We start from the raw sequence: 18050 nt of genomic DNA, 5'->3' as shown, positions 1-18050 counted from the left end.
TGTTCATCACAGTTTATTATTAAACTGTAATAAACACATAATAAACCAGATACAAACACTATCGACTAACATTATATTATATATTATTTCTGGGCATGCAGGGTTGCCTGATGTTATTCCACCAAGGAAAACCACAATGCATAATAACTTAGTTATTAGTTTCTCACACATTAGACTTTGTACTTTCATACACTTATTTAGTCACAAAGATGAGGGGGGGGGGGAATCATTTGACAAACTATTTAATTTTTCTCGGTGAAACAACTTCTTAATTAACATCAGGGGAGTACTTGCCCTTTGTCGCCATAACTTTCATGATTTGTCCTACTGTATTCTTGCCCATTGGAATATCGATGAACCACACGTCGTCCCGTTTGCCGTGATATTTACTCAGGTAAAACCTTGTGGTGGGGTAGGTGGACTGCGGGGGTCGCCTCTTGGCGTACTCGTCGTAAAGGCGAACGGGACATAGCAACGGGTTGTTGGGGTCCCCCCACGCCCTGGGGGGCTCGGGACTGGGACGCGGCTCCCCGGCGGCGGTTCGCCCCGACAGCGTTTTGCTCGTTCGCTCGTGATACTCTATGTACTCGCGTCCGCACGCGTCCACCTTCTTCTCGACATCCCCCCACAGCAGGGTGGTGTGTCCCTTCTGTCCCTTGATGCCGAAGTGGACGTTGTTGACGTACCACAGGCTGTTGATCAGTGACTCGGCGCTGTAAGGGCCCAGCAGTCTCTTATCCAGAAGAAATTGCACCTCTTCGGCCGACACGGGTTCCGCCTTGTTGGGACGGTTGCCTTTCCCCGCGGCTTTCAGCGACTTCTTCTTGAACAGCAGGCACTCGTTGGAGTACTTAAACCGTGGGTCGGTGATGATGCTACAGCAGTACGAGTGACCGCGGAGGTGCCTGTCGATGCTGCGCTGGATGGCGGCCAGCGAGTCCGGCTCGTACTCGTCGCCGTTGTGGAGCTTCCTGACGTCGAGGAAGTAGGCTCCCAGCAGCTCGTCCAGGTCCGCCGGCGGGATGTTCTCGGGCTGGCGGGTCTCGCCTTTGTTGGTGCGCAGCCATTCCGAAAGCCGTCGAAGGTCGCTGGTGGTCTTGCGCTCCGTGTTGTGGTTGCCCCCCTGCGCCCAGGAGTCCGCCTCGCTCAGCGGGTTCAACATGGCCGGGGCTCCGCGGAGGTGCTCGCTCGCTGCTAACCCTGCGTGTCACGACGGTATTATTATTATGAACTCTACTACCCTAGTACTACTACCCTGACTTGCTCTATTCTCAACCCACGTTTTTATTATCCAGCGTCGTCAACTCCATGGTTGGTCAAGTCAGGTTAAATACAAATGGAACTTCCGTTTATCGGACTTCAAAGTAAGACGCGCGTTGGCCAAATGCCTTATTTTTCATACATCGCTTCCATCTTAGCTCCTCCCACTTAATGTTCCTCTTCTGCCGTTGAGTTTTACTGTGGTTGGCATCCATATTTGATGCATTGCTGCCATCTACTGGAGTGTAACTTCACAGTGCAAACCATTTACAGTGACCAGCTCATTTCCCAAAGTGGTCTTACGCGGTATTCTTCTTCTCTTAACATTGATGGGCTCTACCAGGCACCGGCGTCATCTACGGGGGTGCAGAAGCGCAGCTGCACCCACTGGCATTCTGTTTTAATAGCAGAATATGCACCCACTGTCGTGACTGTCCTGAATGAAATGTCACGTAGTCACATACCTTGTGCGTCGGGCGCCGGCCAGATAGGTGTTGGGCCGCCGCACATGGGCATTCAAATGCTAATAAGGTGGCTTTTGTTCTGCTGCCAGGTAGAGAGTATAAATGTCCATACATTACAGTACAGGATTCATTTCCATTTGACTACGAATCTATATGAAGCCACCTCCAGCCAAGAAGATATTTCTCCAGTCCATCCTACAATTCGGCGCCGCAGCCTCAAAGACCCGGCTGCTCCCACCAGAGCCCGCTGCCACATCGACTCCAGTGCCACTGCCCGGCGCTCCTGCGCCTGCCGCCGCCAAGACCCGTCTCCCAGTCTGGCGGGATCTGGGAGTCCCAGAGGAGCTCGCTGTCGCCACACCGACTCTACAAGTAGCTGCCGAGGCTGACAGCACTATCAGCGCCAACACAACGGCTCTTTTAAGAGCTAATAGCAGCCAGCCGCCGAGCAAAAGCCGCAAATATGCCCGAAAATATCAACCCTACTGGAAAGAGACATTTACCTGGATCACGTACGACTCTACTAAAGACAAAGTGTTTTGTAGCATTTGCTCTGAAGCTGTGGAGCTGGGTATTCCACTACTATCCAAATAAAAGCGAACAAGATACATTGAATGCGTTTACACGCAATGGGTTTTAATTTAATGTTATAGCTGTAATGTAAGGACTCTAGAAACACTTTCCTCGTAAGCGACCGCCACAAAGCGACTGCTTTACTGTTTATCATTGATCATGCTGAAATGTTGAAACAAGATACTGAAACAATTTAATGTGTTCGTTGTGAACTGAAACACTGTGTTCATTAGCAAACTGTAAATAAATTACCAACCGAAAAAATAAAACTCGTTTATTTTCCACCGCTGGGGGGGGGGGGGGGGGGGGGGGGGGGGGAGGGCGGGGGGGGCACCCACCGCCGTTATAGGAAGTTAGGAACGTGACGCAGGCAAAACAGGAGCTACAGTGCCACAGAGTTACGACATTGAGGGGGGCAGAAAACTGAGCGCTCGAGGGCTGTTCATGCAGCCTGGAGAGTGACAAGCCTGGAGAGTGACAAGCCCTCGTTTTCAACGAGGGCGGCGCAAAAATAATATCAGCAATGTGTGCAACATGACAACTGTTTTTAAAGTGACAACTAAAGTCTCTGTAATGTTTATGTTGTACTATTACTAAAAACTATCTAAAATAAAGGGATTTAAGATCATTAAAGGGACACTTTCTTCCTGGACTACATGTGGTCTCAGTAAGACAGACCTCCCCTATCCACAAGGAGGAGCAGTGCACCAAAGTATTATGGGAATTGTAGTCCAGGAAGGAAGTGAGCCCAGTGTCCATGACATCAGAGACACTGGGCTCACTGCTACAATCTAAAATATCTAAAACCACATATTACACACATAAAGATCTCCAGGAAAGTGTTCTAAAGCTTATAAACGTCATTAACATATATTTTTTTGCAAAAAGGGTGAAGTGTCCCTTTAATGCTGGGCTGTTGCCTGAGTCCAGTGCATTTTGCCAACTTCCGGTCCAGGACATTGTCACTCTTCGCAATGCTCTTCGACAATAGAAGGATGTAGAAGAGCCATGAAGTGAACAGAGTTGTCGTAACTGTGTCTTACTCTATGGCTCTGTCTAGTCTAGTGCTAGCCCTGAAGCACGTGTAAGCGATTCCCAGTTGTCTGGCAACACAAGAGTAACATAGGTGGTCACCATCGAGTGTTTTTAAAACTTTTGAGACTCAGGACAACCATATACCTTTTTAACATTATCCCCCCCCCCCCCCCCCCCCCCATCCAGCCTACACTGTTTAACACAGTGGCACGTTCCTGATCGGGAACACAACTCCATGTGAAATGCCCATGTGCATTACCAAGTACAAACACTGAAACACACACTCTAATCAATGATAATGTGCAAAATTAGTAGCTGTATCATTTGAAACAGAATTAATACCTAAATGCTGTGAAGTGCTTCATTGCCGTTGTAGGCATCCAGTGCCATATGATATCAAGCAAACAAACAAAGACAGTGGTCACCCAGCTGTCAGAGCCGTCTAGACCAGTTGTTTCATGTGAAGGATCCTCAAATGAAAGGATTTGTCCACAGACGAGATTTGTGTTTAAATAAATATTCCAAAAATTTAAGAAATTGTCTTGATTTGAGTTCTTGAGTTTGACAACCAACCATTTTGTAAATGTAAACAACTAGCCAGAATATTAGCCTTATATTCCCATAGCAATAATTGCTAAAGTGTTTGTTCAGTAACAGGGATTTCCCCGTCTCTTTAGTAAACAGAAAATACCTCTCAGCTCAGTATTCCAATTTGATCAAATCAAGAGAGAACTCATACAGGGTACGAAATAAACAAGTTAAATTGTAAGTTGTGAGAGAAGTACTACCGTAGTATAGGGATGTGTAAATGTGTCCAAAATGAGGGTCCGTTTGACAAACGCTGAGGAAGGCCAGACAGGCCGAAAAGCGTACGTTTTCAGTCTCAGAGGTAAATAAAGTCATGTAAAAGGACATAATGAGTGCTGGCATTTTCTTCATTTCAAATTGTAAGTTGTGAAATAAATAAATGTGCAGACAAAATTGGAATTGGAATACTGTACTCTACTCTCTCCTAATTGGATGAAATTGGTGACCCACTGGAAAATGTATTTTCTACTTACTCAATTGCTGGAGTGATGGGGAGACCCTAGCCCCTCTCGGCACCCCCCGTAAAGTTTCTGACATTTGGATGTTTACTTTACGGAGGGTCCCTCTGCAGTTCGTAAGCCCACAATAGGACGCAGCTGTACATACCGTCGGAAACATCCAAATGTCAGAAACTTTACGGGGGGTTCCGAGAGGGGCTAGACCCCTGTACAGCAATGATTACTAAAACTGCTTTTTTGCTTCTTTTTATATGTACAAGATATGTTATTTACAGCACATATAACAGTTTGATGGTGGATTGTGGAAAATAAGAATGATGTGATTTAGCCAAAATATATCCTTCAGTAGATGAAGAAAGAACATGTCTTGTGTTTTGCCTGGAAGGAGTGTGATACATACCTTTCTCAACCTGGATTCTGAATGCTGCCTTCTTTCGCCGCCCATACTCCATTCTGAGGAATGTGACACAATAATCCTTAACAGGCAATGCATGTGACTGAAATTAATCCTTCTGCTATCCAACACTGTAATAGACAACTCTTAAGACTAAGAATAAATGATTGATCTGACCTGTGCAAGCTTTGAAGCTCTAGTGCAATCGCTGAAATGTCAACATATGCACTACTGGACGTGGCAAGATACTGCAAAATATCACAAAATTGTCAAAATTAATGACAAGTTTACATTTTCATAAATGCACACTCATTGACCAATAGCTAGCAATCCAACACAAATGTATTTATATTGTATTAAAAAAATAGGCTAGATAATATTATTTCATACAGAAGGATGGTCTTCCTGCTTTCTTTGTCGCACCTCCACCGGTGCCATGGCGGACTATGCATGGCAGGGTGTCCTCTTCCCTGAGCCAAGCCTAAGCCTGACCGCATACCAAAAGGTAAGTTTTGCTGCATTCATCAGCTGGGGACCACCATTCATGGATGTTTCGCCCCTTACCCAGAACATCTCCTGGTGGTGGGGCAGTGAACAGGGTGGCGTCTCCCTGACACCCCCTGCAGCGCAACTTATTTTGATGTTGGCCTTGCTCAGTCTGGCTCCCCGTAGCCCCACGTCCTTGAGCAGGCGTGACGTGGAGCTACCAACGAAGCCTCTAGCTCCCACCTCCACCGGGTACGTCCTCACACTCCATCCACTTTCTCAGCACTCCGCAAGCAGGTCTGCATATTTTGCATATTCATAAGCAGCTTCCAGTCCCTCCTCCCATGGCACTGTCAGTTCAATCAGCAGTACTGACTTCACTGCTGTAGACCACATCACCACCACCACTGGTCTTAAGGTAGTGGTGCAGATTTCCGGGGGGAACTGGAGCAGTCTACCCAGATCCACTTCCATCTTCCACTCCACCCCTGCTGTTAACAGCTTAGACTGTGGTGCTCTCTTGCTGGAGTGTTCTGCAGGTTCCCCCTGCCTGAGGAAGTGGATCCTCTGTTGGCTCCTTGATGGACTCAGGTTATTGGCCTCCTGGCGACATTTCTCCAGCACCTCTGCCAGCTTCCTGAGCACTTGGTCATGCCGCCACGTTAACTCAAACAGAAGACTGGTGCACACTACAACTCCCCTAGCCACAATTTGCGCCACTCTCTCTAAAGGCCTATTCATAGTCTGCCTGGATTTTCGGTGGTGAGGTGACCATCGGAGCTGTAATAACGTGGAGCGGTGGTGAGTAAAAACAGAGTGAAGGGCTGGGGAGAGCAGTGGTTTGCACTTCCCCGCAACTCAGGGACGTCATGTTGTAGTTCGGTGGTCACCTCACCACCGAAAATATTAGACTATGAATAACGCTTTAGTCATCAACTAGATTTTTTTTAATGGGTTGAATCTAGATTTGCAACACCAGCCATTGACAGCCCATACTACATCCAAACAGAAAGTCCTATCTGATTGTATTAAACATTAACTCACCAACATTGCAGCTGTACGAAAAGCTTGAATTATCCTCTATCTGCAAAGTGTTTGTTTTATAAAATCCACTGTACAGTGTACACATGTTATGAGCTACTTTCTGCAAAGAAGTTGATTGAATTTTGGAAGCGCTCGTTTACAATAACGCAACATCCTGCTGTCTTCTGCATTATGTGCAATTTCAAAACAGGTGGTACAGGGCACAGGGCCGTTGAGTGATTTATTTCCAATGAGCGTTTCCCAACTCGAACACTTTCTCCCCTGCACGGAATGTATTGACAGAAAGTATCTCATAATAACATCTATGGTGGATCTTTATGAAACAAACACTTTGCAGAAAGCATTTCTACAGCTGCACTGTTGGTGGGTTTAACATTGATTAATACAATCAGATAGGACTTTTCTGTTTGGATGTATGGGCTGTCACTGGTGTTGTGGCCAGGCCACACCTTTCAAAATGTAACCACCCTAATATTATGATATAATGAATGTTAAATGACTCACAAACAGTCTGTACGATATAATGTTGGCTACTTGCCTGCTGCACCCTTTGTTTGAGCCGGGTGTCCTGAAATCCTCCACCGTCACTTCGGTTCTTCATGTCTCTGGGAACTTATGTGGAATACAGGTCGAGAAGGAACCTACACATTGTCAACAAAACAATGTTTTGATATTTTTTCCATAGTAATAATAAAATAAGGTCAAAAATCATGTACAGATTTGTAGGCTACATGCTAATCTCCAACTTCTTGTTTATAACTGGCTATCCACAGGTTTTAACAATTGAAGAAATATTAGATTAGATTTTTTTTAATCATACAAAACTGATTATATATTTGGCCCGCCATTTATGAAAAATATAAAATAAATCCATTTAAAACAATGGTGCCCCTGATTTTCACGCTATTACCCAAAGTCTTGGATCAAATTTCAGACTATATAAAATGCATCTATGAATAGTCTAGTCTAGTGATCCAAGGCTACAAATGGATCAAGGCGGTCATCGTCATAAAAGGACGGTCAGGTCAGCCTTTGGAGTCGGGACTCAAACAGGAAAATCCCCACCCTCATTAATTACAACACCAGGCAGAGACTATATTAAGGTCAACTCATAATTAGAAAGACAACAACGTAGAATGTTCCAGTGCGGTGTAAGGTTCAAGCTTGAAGCTGACACAATAACATTCCATGCTAAAGGAATCGCTAACACTTAAGACTTGGTATATTTCAGCAACCGCCAACAGCTCCACAAATTCCAGCAACATATATTTCAGGACAGCATACAAATACGTACCCCACACAATTTGACCAGTGATTGCTGTTCTTAATGGACAGCACAAGATTTATTTGCGTTTGTTTTGGTAATCCGCGTGTTTTCAAGGAGCCATAACAACCCAGGCAACAGAAACATTTACATCCGGGTGACTCTCTCAATGAACCTTTTCTTGACGCCGGATCGGTGGCGCCCTCTGTCGGTTTGGACATCCCATGAATTCAGCTTATAGTACCACAACAACCGTTACAAACAGTCCAACAGTGGTTCTCAAACCCTTCCATGTCACGGAGGACCCCCAACTTAATGTATTTGACTGAGACTCGCATCTAAATTATTTTGTGCCTATCCAATAAGGTTTTCACTCAAGTAGGCCATACACTATAAATTGGGGGTTCATATAAAATAGTTGTTGGTGCTGATGAAACCTGATCGAGCTTGAATGAGGGGGGGGCTTTTAAAACTTCAGTCTAAGCTGGTAATGATGATCATGTGCCAATAAAGGCTAGTATTGGCAGAGCTGCCATTACAGCAGTAAGGGTAGAATAGATAGCCTGGAGGCTCCAGGCTATGGAGCTAGTCGGGCTAAACACTCAAGTCATGATGGAGGAACATAAATGGGTACTCGGGAGGCAGCAGTACATTCAGCTCGTGACCATGATAACACGAGTGTCTTTATTAGTCATTATAGGCTATACACATTAGGTAATAGGCATATCCTGTACTTCCGGTATGATACTTCAGTATAAAAGGTTTGCATAATTATACACAGACAATAAAGATCATCTTAACAGCTAGCTCAATAAAAACAGGTCCCCAAACTCATGGTGCTTATTCATGCAGATCAGGGGTCTTTGCCGTTTTTCAGGCCAAGACTCCTTCGCTGAGTGCTCAAGCAGGGACCCCCACCTAAATTGTGTTGCAGATTAAACTTTTGATAGATTTCATATAGCTTCATAGACTTGTTCGACATACCTTACCCTTTCTATAAATATGCTGGATTCACGTTAGTGTATTTTCAGACATTTAACCTTTTAAACCCTCAATATTTAGCCTGCTCTCTGAAAATAGCCGATCTACAAGCTCACAAATCCTTGCAGCACAAGACATTATAGCTTAGATCTGCCATTTGTGGCTGATGTAGATGATTATCGTCATAGACTGGAGCACAATATCTACCTTTGTCAAAGCAAGCAAACATCAAGTGATTTTCAATCATATTCAATATTGCCTCAGTATTTTATTTCCAACTTTCAATCTAACTGTACAATATAGGCATACCCTCTGACCACAACAAATTGTTATAAAAGCAGGAATTTGAGAGGAAAATTAACAAAACACAATATATTTATTTAACATAATATTTAAACATTTGAAAGAAAATGTCAGTTGAAATTGTATTCGCAGGACGATGTCGACATTGCCCCCGCAAACTGCCAGTGAATGCCTGGATTCTGAGAGTTAAGGAACTCCAGTCCATTGGGGGTCCCAGTGGTGTACAAGGAACCACTACGTTGGTTGTAGATCACAACAAGGACCTCGCAGTTACTTGCCTGAAGTTTTTGAATCTGTAAAAATGGGGGGGAAGGAAGTGAGTGTTGCCACAAACGCATAATTAGGATTCAGTCCCTGAACATGGTCTTATTGAGGATAAGGAAATGGAAAATGATGATTTTCTTAGCAATTGTTCTACAATTACTTTTCAATTAAATTAATTCACATGAATGTGAGTTCATGGTTTCCTTCAAGTACAGATTTCAACAGATTTACTCATCCTGAAATACAGAACATGCAAAAGGAAACAAGTGCTTTAATAAAACAGTTGAGAAAGCCCTTCATCCTTTAGCACTGTGTCACTGAATTAATTGAAAACTCTGTTGCACCATTTCTGAACTGCAAATAAGTATATTCATAAAACTTGACAGCAGTCTTCATAGCTAGCATATAATAGTAACTTTTGTAACATTCAACTATATTTAGATGATTATAACACATCTTATTACTAAAAACACAATATGTATTCAAATCTCCTTTTATAGGTTTAGATCATTATGTTTCCTATTAATTATATTGGATTAAATGTTTAAAAGAGAAAATGAACAGTTAATGTATATTTCAATTGATTACAGCAACAGTTCATTAAGACAATTGGCAGTCAATCCAATTTAAACCAACACAATAAATACATTTTACTATTACTACTACAGGCATACTATTACTATACACAGGCTGCTTGTGGATCTAATTACCGGTATATAATAAATACACCTATGCGTTTGTAATGAACACTCACCTTATCCTCAACACTCTGTATGAGTTGAGCTGCCACATCTGGCTGCTGTTCTCTGCTATCAATAGGCAGGTCCATTATTGCTCTGCTTGTCTCCTCGTCAAATGATGCGTCCTCATCCAGCTCAGGCTGTTCCAGGCTTGCATCTTCAGTAACCTGCTGACCTTTGGCCTCTTCGGTAACCTGTTGGCCTATGGGCTCTTCATTAAGCTGCTGGCCTTTGGACTCTAAATCGCTGTCTGTGGAGGTTCATATGAAGATGGTTAGCAGAAAACATTTCAGCAAAATATACATTTCATCGTCTTCCCCAGAAAAATAAGTACCGGTATTGTTAAGAGTTTACAGATATTTTCGTCCCCAATTTAGATGGTATGACAATTTTCTCCAAACGTGTAGTCCCTGTCACTGCTAACCAGTTGGTCATTTTGGAAGGTGTAGACGACGAAATATGAAGTGGCCAGCAACTTCTGTGTGACATTGAGGAGTTTTGCCAGGACTGCGTAATGTAAAAAGAGGAACATGCTATCTGACCTAGTTATTCAGGCTGAACAGGTGCCCAAAACAACCTGAAGAGTGCAGCGACACTGATCGGGATGCACATGCAGATTAGACACACCAACGGACCGACATGCGGAAACAATGGTCGGACATGCGGTCGAACATGAGCTGCTCCGTGCTTGCGGTTAGGGTTAAGTTAGGGTTTGGGGTAGGTTGTCGGTCTAATGACATACCCGTAACACTGATCACCCTACCCACCAGGCTACGTTCCCGTGAACAAGGCCAATCAGGTTAATTGGAACTCAAGACCATGTCGGATGCACCACAGACAATTCGAACCCTAGACTTTGCGTTGGTGGGAGCATGAAATCAGATAAGCCAAGGTTAGCATACAATAGGCCTACCGTACCTTTGACAGAACAGCTTGCTTTGGAGGCAGACAGCCGCTTCCTCTTCATCTGATCTCCTTCAACCTTCTTTTTTCGGTTCCTGTTGTATATCCAAACCTTTATCAGGGAAAATACAACATAAAGTGTAGTCTAACACATGTGGATATGCCTCTACATGAGATTACATGTAATGACAAAATGTTTGTCCCACAAAGATTTAGGTGTTGGTATGTCCCTGCTTGTACAGAATGTCTCCCAAATGTTTGTTTCCGTCCATGGCAGGTGTCTGTCCAATGGTTATCTCACAAACCACTACAACTATTAGAGGCAAATGTCTTGTGGACGCTGCAAAGAAATATTTTTCATATTGTGAATATTTTCCTTCACGTTTTGTGAATTCATAATCTCCGATTCATCACCCAAATATGGAGTTGTGTGGAACTCCATATTTGTGCGATTGACATGACAATGATGATTGACATCATCAACACAAAGTCCATTTTGTGAATAAATTGATGGCAGCTGAACGAGTCATCACTCACAAATAAGGAAGCCATGTCATCAACATCCCAGAAACACAGGGATTTCGTTGCAGAGCCCATGGGGGATAAGTCTGTTATGGCCCTAGCGGGTATTGGAGAAGCACTTGGGAAAAGACTAGAGGGGAAGCACTTTGACAAGGCTTATGTTGTCCTTGGGCAGTACCTGGTGTTAAAGAAAGATGAGGAGGGCTTTCGAGAGTGGCTGAAGCACACCTGCGGGGCAAATGCCAAACAGCAAGGTGACTGCTACGGCTGTCTTCAGGAATGGTGTGACTCCTTCCTGTAAGCATATTATCTGTCTGCCTGCAGCTAATGTTGCAAACCAAGAGAACCATTCATCATCAAATTGCACATGCCAAGGAAGTAATTCCACCCAAAAAAAAGAAAATCACATGTTATTTTGTGAATATCTTTTAGTGGCTCTATAGGGCGGCAAGCCATCTACAAACCACTCTGAGGGCGATTCATACTCCTATTTTAGAGCCGAATAAAAGTCAGTTCGGCTCTGTAGAGCCTACAATGTGACGTCATTTGAGGTTCGGGGGTGGCAGGTACCGTCCTAAAGTCGTCTCTTCGGTGCTACTGAAAATGTCTGACGAGCCGAAATCATTTCGGCACTACAGCGCCGAAACAGCGGTAAAATAGGAGTCTGGCTGCAGCTAATCTCCGGATCAATCAATGCCACATTTCTTGTAGATGCTATACTACCAGTAGCCCAAGGAAATACCCTGCAATTTTTTCTTTTTACAGGTTTTATATTTTTGAAATATTTCACTTAATTTTTTTTTAATGAAAGTCGTTGGCAGTCAACCGAAACACTAAACACAGAAGAGCCAAAAGCAATTTCACTCAGATCCATAGCGGGTGCCACAAGGGGTCACTCTTGTTCTTTCCCTATTTATCCCTTCACCAACTTAAGTACACATGATCTTGGGAGTCATGCAACAATGCGCAGCAAAAGTTTCAATATTTCAACACTTTCCCATAACCGTTTTCCAAAATTTGTGAGAGAAGACTATTCCTTACAAAACAAAAAAAGAACATCCACCAATCAACCCCTATATCAGCCTCTATAGTGTACCTCCAAAAAGCACTTTCACTTCCCACTACACAAAAAATTTAAGTAGACACTAGTGTATTCCCCCAGCACCTTCCCTGGGCCTTGATGGCTGCAACCCATGACTTGCACAGCGCCTTGGGCCTTATTCTAGCTGGCTGTCCTGTACTCTGTGTCTCCCTCTAGAGTACCCGTTAAAATTAACAGATTGTTAATTGAGAAGGGGGATTCAAGGTAATTTGAGGGGCGCTAGCCCCTCCTATGCTCAGCATTGTGTGCGTGTGAATCATAGCAATGTTTTGATTGGCTGAGCACCCCATAGCGATGATTCGATTGGCTGAACAAAGTACATTTTGAGGATAAAAAGTGAGGGCAGAAAAGTGAGACACAAATTGCGATTTCATGGACGGAATGTGATGATGTATGATGACCAGAGCGCCCCTCACTTCACACCGGGTGTGATTGTTGAGGGTCGCTAGCCCCTCTGAAGTCCAGCTTTTAGTGTGTGTGTACAACACAAACTTTATCCTAACAAACATTAAATTCCATTGATAATAAATGGCCATTTTTATGTCAAAGTCTAAAGTTAACAAACATTAAAAGCTAGACATGGAATGAGGTGATGTACGATGATAAGAGCGCCCCTCTTATTTTTCTAAGAAGAAAACATCATTGTGGAGATTAGGACTGACATTTCATCAGCACAATATTAATAGGTGACATTTTCAGGTGATTAGAGACTCTTTTTTTTAGGGAATGCATTACTTCCCTGCACTTTGATGATACCCTTTTGATGTTTCAAGCAGTGGGCAGTTTGGCAATGATTTAACTGTATAAAGCAGGGGTCTTTGACGTTTTTCAGGCTAAGCAGAGACGAGACCCCACTACAAATTGTATGAAGTAAACTTTTTCATATATTTCATAGACTTGTTTGACAGCACTATCATATCATCAATGTATGTTGTTGGATTCATGTTAATGACATTTAACCACTTATCCGACAACACCTCACAGCTTGAATCATTGTGAGTCGGGATGGGGGCGCAATAACCACGGTTCTGTAATGCATACCACGGTGTTGAGTTAATAAGCGTGATTATTATTATTAATCTTTATCTTTTTTTTCTTCCAAAAACCACTTTATCAGAGGATAGTACAGTATACCGCCATATATTGGTAAAGGGTGATTTACTGCGGTAACTAAAAATCCATACCCCCCCAGCTCTAGTTGTGAGCTGAGCTTGTAGATCTGCTATTTTCAGCTAAAGTTCCCTTCGGAATAGGGATGCTAGCGTTCAAGTGGTTAATTAAGATTAAGATTTACAAGATTAAGATTTTGGGGGAATAAATCATTAGGTAGGCCAACTACTACCTTTATTTGTTCTTCCACAAGGCCTGTGACTGAAGCCACCTGCTGGACTTTTAGTTTGTTCTCATCAGAGCTGTAGCTCTGCACTCCTTCTGCCCACATAGACTCAAGAATTCTGTAAAGTAATTAAGACATGAATGGGAGATTAAACCAGGTACACACACAATAATATACACACACACACACACACACACACACACACACACACACACACACACACACACACACACACACACACATATAGACACACGGCTCACGCGCATATACAATTATTAATTAAATAATATATAATACAAAACACATATACACATGGGGGGCTAGAACTGTTCAACACACACACACACCGACACACGTAAAGTACAATGATACTACTTTGACATGTGTAAAATATCTAACCAAATGCTTTTATTTTGAAAACACACCGGAAAATCCACGTCCATGCAGCGAGCTTGGAGATGAAAATGTCAGTCAGCCAGTAACAGTACATATCTGTTGTGCGTTTTTACAGACACATGGGTGATCAGAAAATGTACATACATGATTGTACTTACTGTAATGTCTCCCGACTGAGAGCGGATTTCGGCATTGTTTATTGCGACCGGGCTGGCGCAGGTCTACCGGTACTCAGTACTAGTAGGCTAGGAGGCTACTCACACACTGCAGCACTGCCTTCAGCACAAGTGGGCGGGGCTTCACGGAACCTTAATTACAAAAGTAAATAAATAAGACTATCAACCATCACCACGTTGTCATCAGAAACATCTATTGTAGCAAGAAGCCTGGACCGGGAGGGTTGTCTGCGGGAAAAGTTGCCAAGTGACCAATGGCCGGCGGTAGTGGAAAAAGCACTTTTTAAAAGTGCAGAAATACTCAGTAATTAAGTCTGTACTTGAGTAAAAGTACCGAAGTATTTAGCACCGAAATATACTATCATCATCATATCATCACTGTGACTGCACTGCCGTAGCTCCCAGGGCCACAAGGAGGGGGGGGGCAATATCTCACAACGGGTAAGGGCTAGTAGCAATAACAACTAAAAGTAGGCTAACCATTATGAAAAATGTCCAAATGTTTTCGAAATTTCAAAAGATCTTTGTAAAATAGATATTTTTAAATAGATATGTACAGATAGTGACAGTAGCCTATGCAGTAGCCGCCGAACTGTCCAAAGATGATAGCACTCAGCATGATAGAGATGTCTATCTTACAGAATGTTTATTAGTTGAAAAAATCATGAAATGTGATGCAAATATTCAAGTTTTAACATAGCCCACATATGTCATCTATTCTAGACTATTTGAAGTAGTACCACAAAAGCACATAAAGACCCACAATGGCACCTGGTGCTCCACTCCCAAAATGAGATGGGGAAGGTACATAACTTACCAATGGAAAAGAGGTCAGCCAGCTGGGAAAGATGTTATCCAATTAAAGGTAGTGTTGTTTATTCGCACAAATATCTATAAATTACGCAAATCTATGCGTGCGGTATCTGACGATCAACTTCAAACTCAGCATTCATCACCAAAAGCCAGAAGGAATGCGGTGCCTAATGTGAAAGACATGTCTAAAAATCCACATATCTTCAAATTGGTTGTCCTCAATGACATCATATTATATTACTAACATAGACTGGCCTCCAAATGATAATGGGTAGGTCTACTGCAGTTACTCTGTACTACGACAAGTTGACAATGGGTAGCCTAATGCATAACCTGCCTGCATTCAGGCTTTGCACTAGTTAATAACAACAAAGAAAGATGCTGTGGTTACCTGTCAGAGGCACCATTAACCAATTACGATTCTACAAACACTTTCTAAATCTAAAAACCCTGTGTTCCACCCATCTGTCTGTGTCCCTGTATGCCCATATATGGCGATTTCTGTATCCGTATCTCTGTGTCCCTTTATTCCTATATATGGAGTTCTGTGTCGGGCACGGCCAAATATGTAGTGTTGTGATGTCAGAACAGGCCAGCTCGGCCCAGACGGTTAGCTCAACCGCCGTCAGGGCTGCCAAGCCAGCCCTGACGGCCTTTGCCGCACGACACTCCACATCTCTCCCACGTCTGTCTACTGTTCACTATCAATAAAGGCATAAAAAGCCCAAAAGAACAGGCCAGCACTATGCCCATATATGGAGTTCTTTATCAGGCATGCCCAAATATGGAGTCTATGCAGATGTCATATTTGTTTGTGATCTCAGAACAGGCCAGCACCATATATGGAGCCTGCCTCAGCCTGGGCAGGGGCCCTGTCCAATGCCCGGGCAGAGGCCTTTTGTGCCGTTTCTGGACAACCGTGGGTCTGACCGACTCAGCACCGGGCACTGCACTCCCTGTGGGGATGTGGAACACGTCACGTGTCGAATTTTAAGTCGGTGGGGCGAACGGTTCTCGAGTTACATGGATTACAGACATCACACATATGTACAGACAGAGACATGGTGCATTCAGAGATAAGATAAACGGATTATATGCCCTATACTTCTTCATCATACAACAGTGTCACACGAAAGCATCAAAAGTAGCAGATCCACAAGCTCGAAGTGCAGTGTGAAGCGATCAAGCGATGCATTTTGAGCTTGTAGATCTGCTACTTTTTAATTTGAATCCTGAAAAGTAAGAGCTTTGGACATGAGGTTTCCAGTTTCCACCCGACGAGACGATATACTGTAGCTAAAATCTAAGGGCAAATTACAAAGGAATTTGGAACAGCCGCAGCTCAGTGGTAGAACGGCTGTCTTGGTTCGAACCCAGCTTCTCCTGCCTGTTTGAAGTGTCCTCAAGATACTTTGGAGAAAGGCACTTAAATGCACCAGCATTCACTTTAAACTCTTGAAGGCCAATTCAGTGATACTAATGCTAACAAAAGGTAGTCCCAAGAGAAAGTTTAAATACCAATTTTTGATTTGAGGTACTGTAAATTGTCCATAATGAAAGCCTTGTGAATATAGCCCTAATTTAAATGTTCCTAGATTGGGGTTTAAAGTTATCACTGAACTGAATAACATTTTAGCAAACTTTTCCTGATAATGTTTAAAAATATATAGCTCTTCAAAAATAAATGTACTTCTTGAAAATTGTTAGATTATTGTTATACATGTTTTTTATAATTATGGAGAATGAAAGCATCAGACAGAACAGGCACATCTTGCACCATTGATTGTCCGAGTTTCTTAACTTATTGTAATAATTTCCTTGAACACTTACACACTTACACAGAATGTAAATGTATTTTCTTTATGTTATTTGCTTAAAAGGACCACTTACTTCACCACTTTTCAACCTGTCTTCATATAATAGGTCTTCACTACTAATAATCATGATAAAATGGCACAAGTATTTTCTATTTTCTACTCGGTCTGTCTCATAGGAGGGCTGTGGGCAGTTCAGAAACCCGTCCACCAGTGACATGATCAATGGGGAATCCAAGCTAATAAAACTGTAGGCTTTCTAGTCCTGAAAAGTTGCAATGCGAAAATGGAAGCCATCGTTCTCACGATAATAAAAATCTAAACCTTTTTGTAAATGTTTAAAAAAAAATCTGCCTAACGATGTCACTGGTGGACGGGTTTCTGAACTGCCCACAGCCATCCCATGAGATACAGACGGAGTAGTAAAAAAACAGTGCCATTTTATCACGATTATTAGTGAGGACCAATTATATGAAGATAGGTTGAAAAGTGGTCCTTTAAAGGACGACTTCTCCCATTTCCAAATTATCTTCATATAATTGGTCCTACTCATGATAATATGGTACCATTTTTGTCTACTCCCTTTTGTCTGTCCCTCAGAAGGCGGCTGAAGGGTAAACCTGCCTATCAGTGACATCATCGATGGGAAATCCAAGCCAATAGAAAATGCAGGCTTTCTATTCCTAAAGTTAGCATTATATAATGGAAGATATTGTAATTACTGTAATTAATGTTATTAAAAATCTAAGAATAAAAAAAAACATTTTATCATGAGCATGAGGAACAATTCTATGAAGATAGATTGAAGAGCGATTTGCTCCCAAATAAAGTTAAAAAAAAAATTGTGCTGCAAATTACATTTTCCATTGCATTAAATTGCATGAATTGTGAATAAAGCTGGTTTTTGTTTTCCTTATCTTTTAATCATTATTCAGAATCAGCAATGATCCACCTACAGTATGAAGTCTATATTATCTCAAAGAAATTGTGACCACTAACCTGTTCTACAATTAGGCACAATGCAGCACATTAGCCTATATAATAATGTCAATATCTTATTTCTTATCAGAGAGGTTGTCAAACACTGATACGTTTCCCGGTGCCGGTACACTTGTAATAGCAAGGTTGTGAACC

General features: G+C 42.6%; 3 protein-coding genes across 6 annotated transcripts in view; 1 reads left to right on the top strand and 2 right to left on the bottom strand.

Moving 5' to 3' along the window:
* The window catches only part of nvl (nuclear VCP like), a 31487-nt gene extending 26469 nt beyond the window's left edge, over nucleotides 1–5018 (bottom strand). For 3 of the 4 annotated variants that reach the window (XM_083775176.1, XM_083775178.1, XM_083775177.1), the window contains exon 1: nucleotides 295–1455. In XM_083775176.1, coding sequence (XP_083631302.1) covers nucleotides 295–1162 — 868 coding nt within the window. In that variant the 5' untranslated portion in view covers nucleotides 1163–1455. Of the gene's footprint in view, nucleotides 1–294; nucleotides 1456–4778; nucleotides 4832–4949 lie in introns of those variants that run through there. The other variant, XM_083775179.1, reaches the window with a different exon arrangement.
* A 3886-nt stretch (nucleotides 5019–8904) lies between these two features.
* LOC310865462 (uncharacterized protein) lies at nucleotides 8905–14658 on the bottom strand. The gene is made up of 5 exons (XM_083774586.1): nucleotides 14272–14658; nucleotides 13724–13835; nucleotides 10773–10869; nucleotides 9869–10104; nucleotides 8905–9143 (listed from the first exon to the last, which is right to left on the bottom strand). Exons 1-5 carry the CDS (start codon nucleotides 14304–14306, stop codon nucleotides 8961–8963), a joined length of 663 nt encoding a protein of 220 aa, XP_083630712.1. The 5' UTR covers nucleotides 14307–14658; the 3' UTR covers nucleotides 8905–8960.
* Nucleotides 11165–11879, top strand: LOC310865463 (barrier-to-autointegration factor-like). The gene has a single exon (XM_083774587.1). The coding sequence runs from the start codon at nucleotides 11308–11310 to the stop codon at nucleotides 11578–11580; it is 273 nt and encodes a 90-aa protein (XP_083630713.1). The 5' UTR covers nucleotides 11165–11307; the 3' UTR covers nucleotides 11581–11879.
* Nucleotides 14659–18050: the final 3392 nt, after the last annotated feature.

This window comes from Protomyctophum parallelum (genome assembly GCF_964188405.1).
Source record: "Protomyctophum parallelum genome assembly, chromosome: 10".
Classification (NCBI taxonomy): Eukaryota; Metazoa; Chordata; class Actinopteri; order Myctophiformes; family Myctophidae; genus Protomyctophum; species Protomyctophum parallelum.
The sequence above is the reverse complement of the archived record's forward strand: the minus strand, read 5'-3'. Positions and strand labels throughout refer to the sequence as shown.

Coding starts and splice junctions, on each gene's coding strand:
- LOC310865463 (XM_083774587.1), top strand. CDS start 11,308: ATGTCATCAACATCCCAGAAACACAGGGATTTCGTTGCAGAGCCCATG.
- LOC310865462 (XM_083774586.1), bottom strand. CDS start 14,306: ATGCCGAAATCCGCTCTCAGTCGGGAGACATTACA. Junction 13,836..14,271: donor CTCAGTCGGGAGACATTACA/GTAAGTACAATC, acceptor ATTACTTTACAG/AATTCTTGAGTCTATGTGGG. Junction 10,105..10,772: donor AGCAAGCTGTTCTGTCAAAG/GTACGGTAGGCC, acceptor GAACCTCCACAG/ACAGCGATTTAGAGTCCAAA.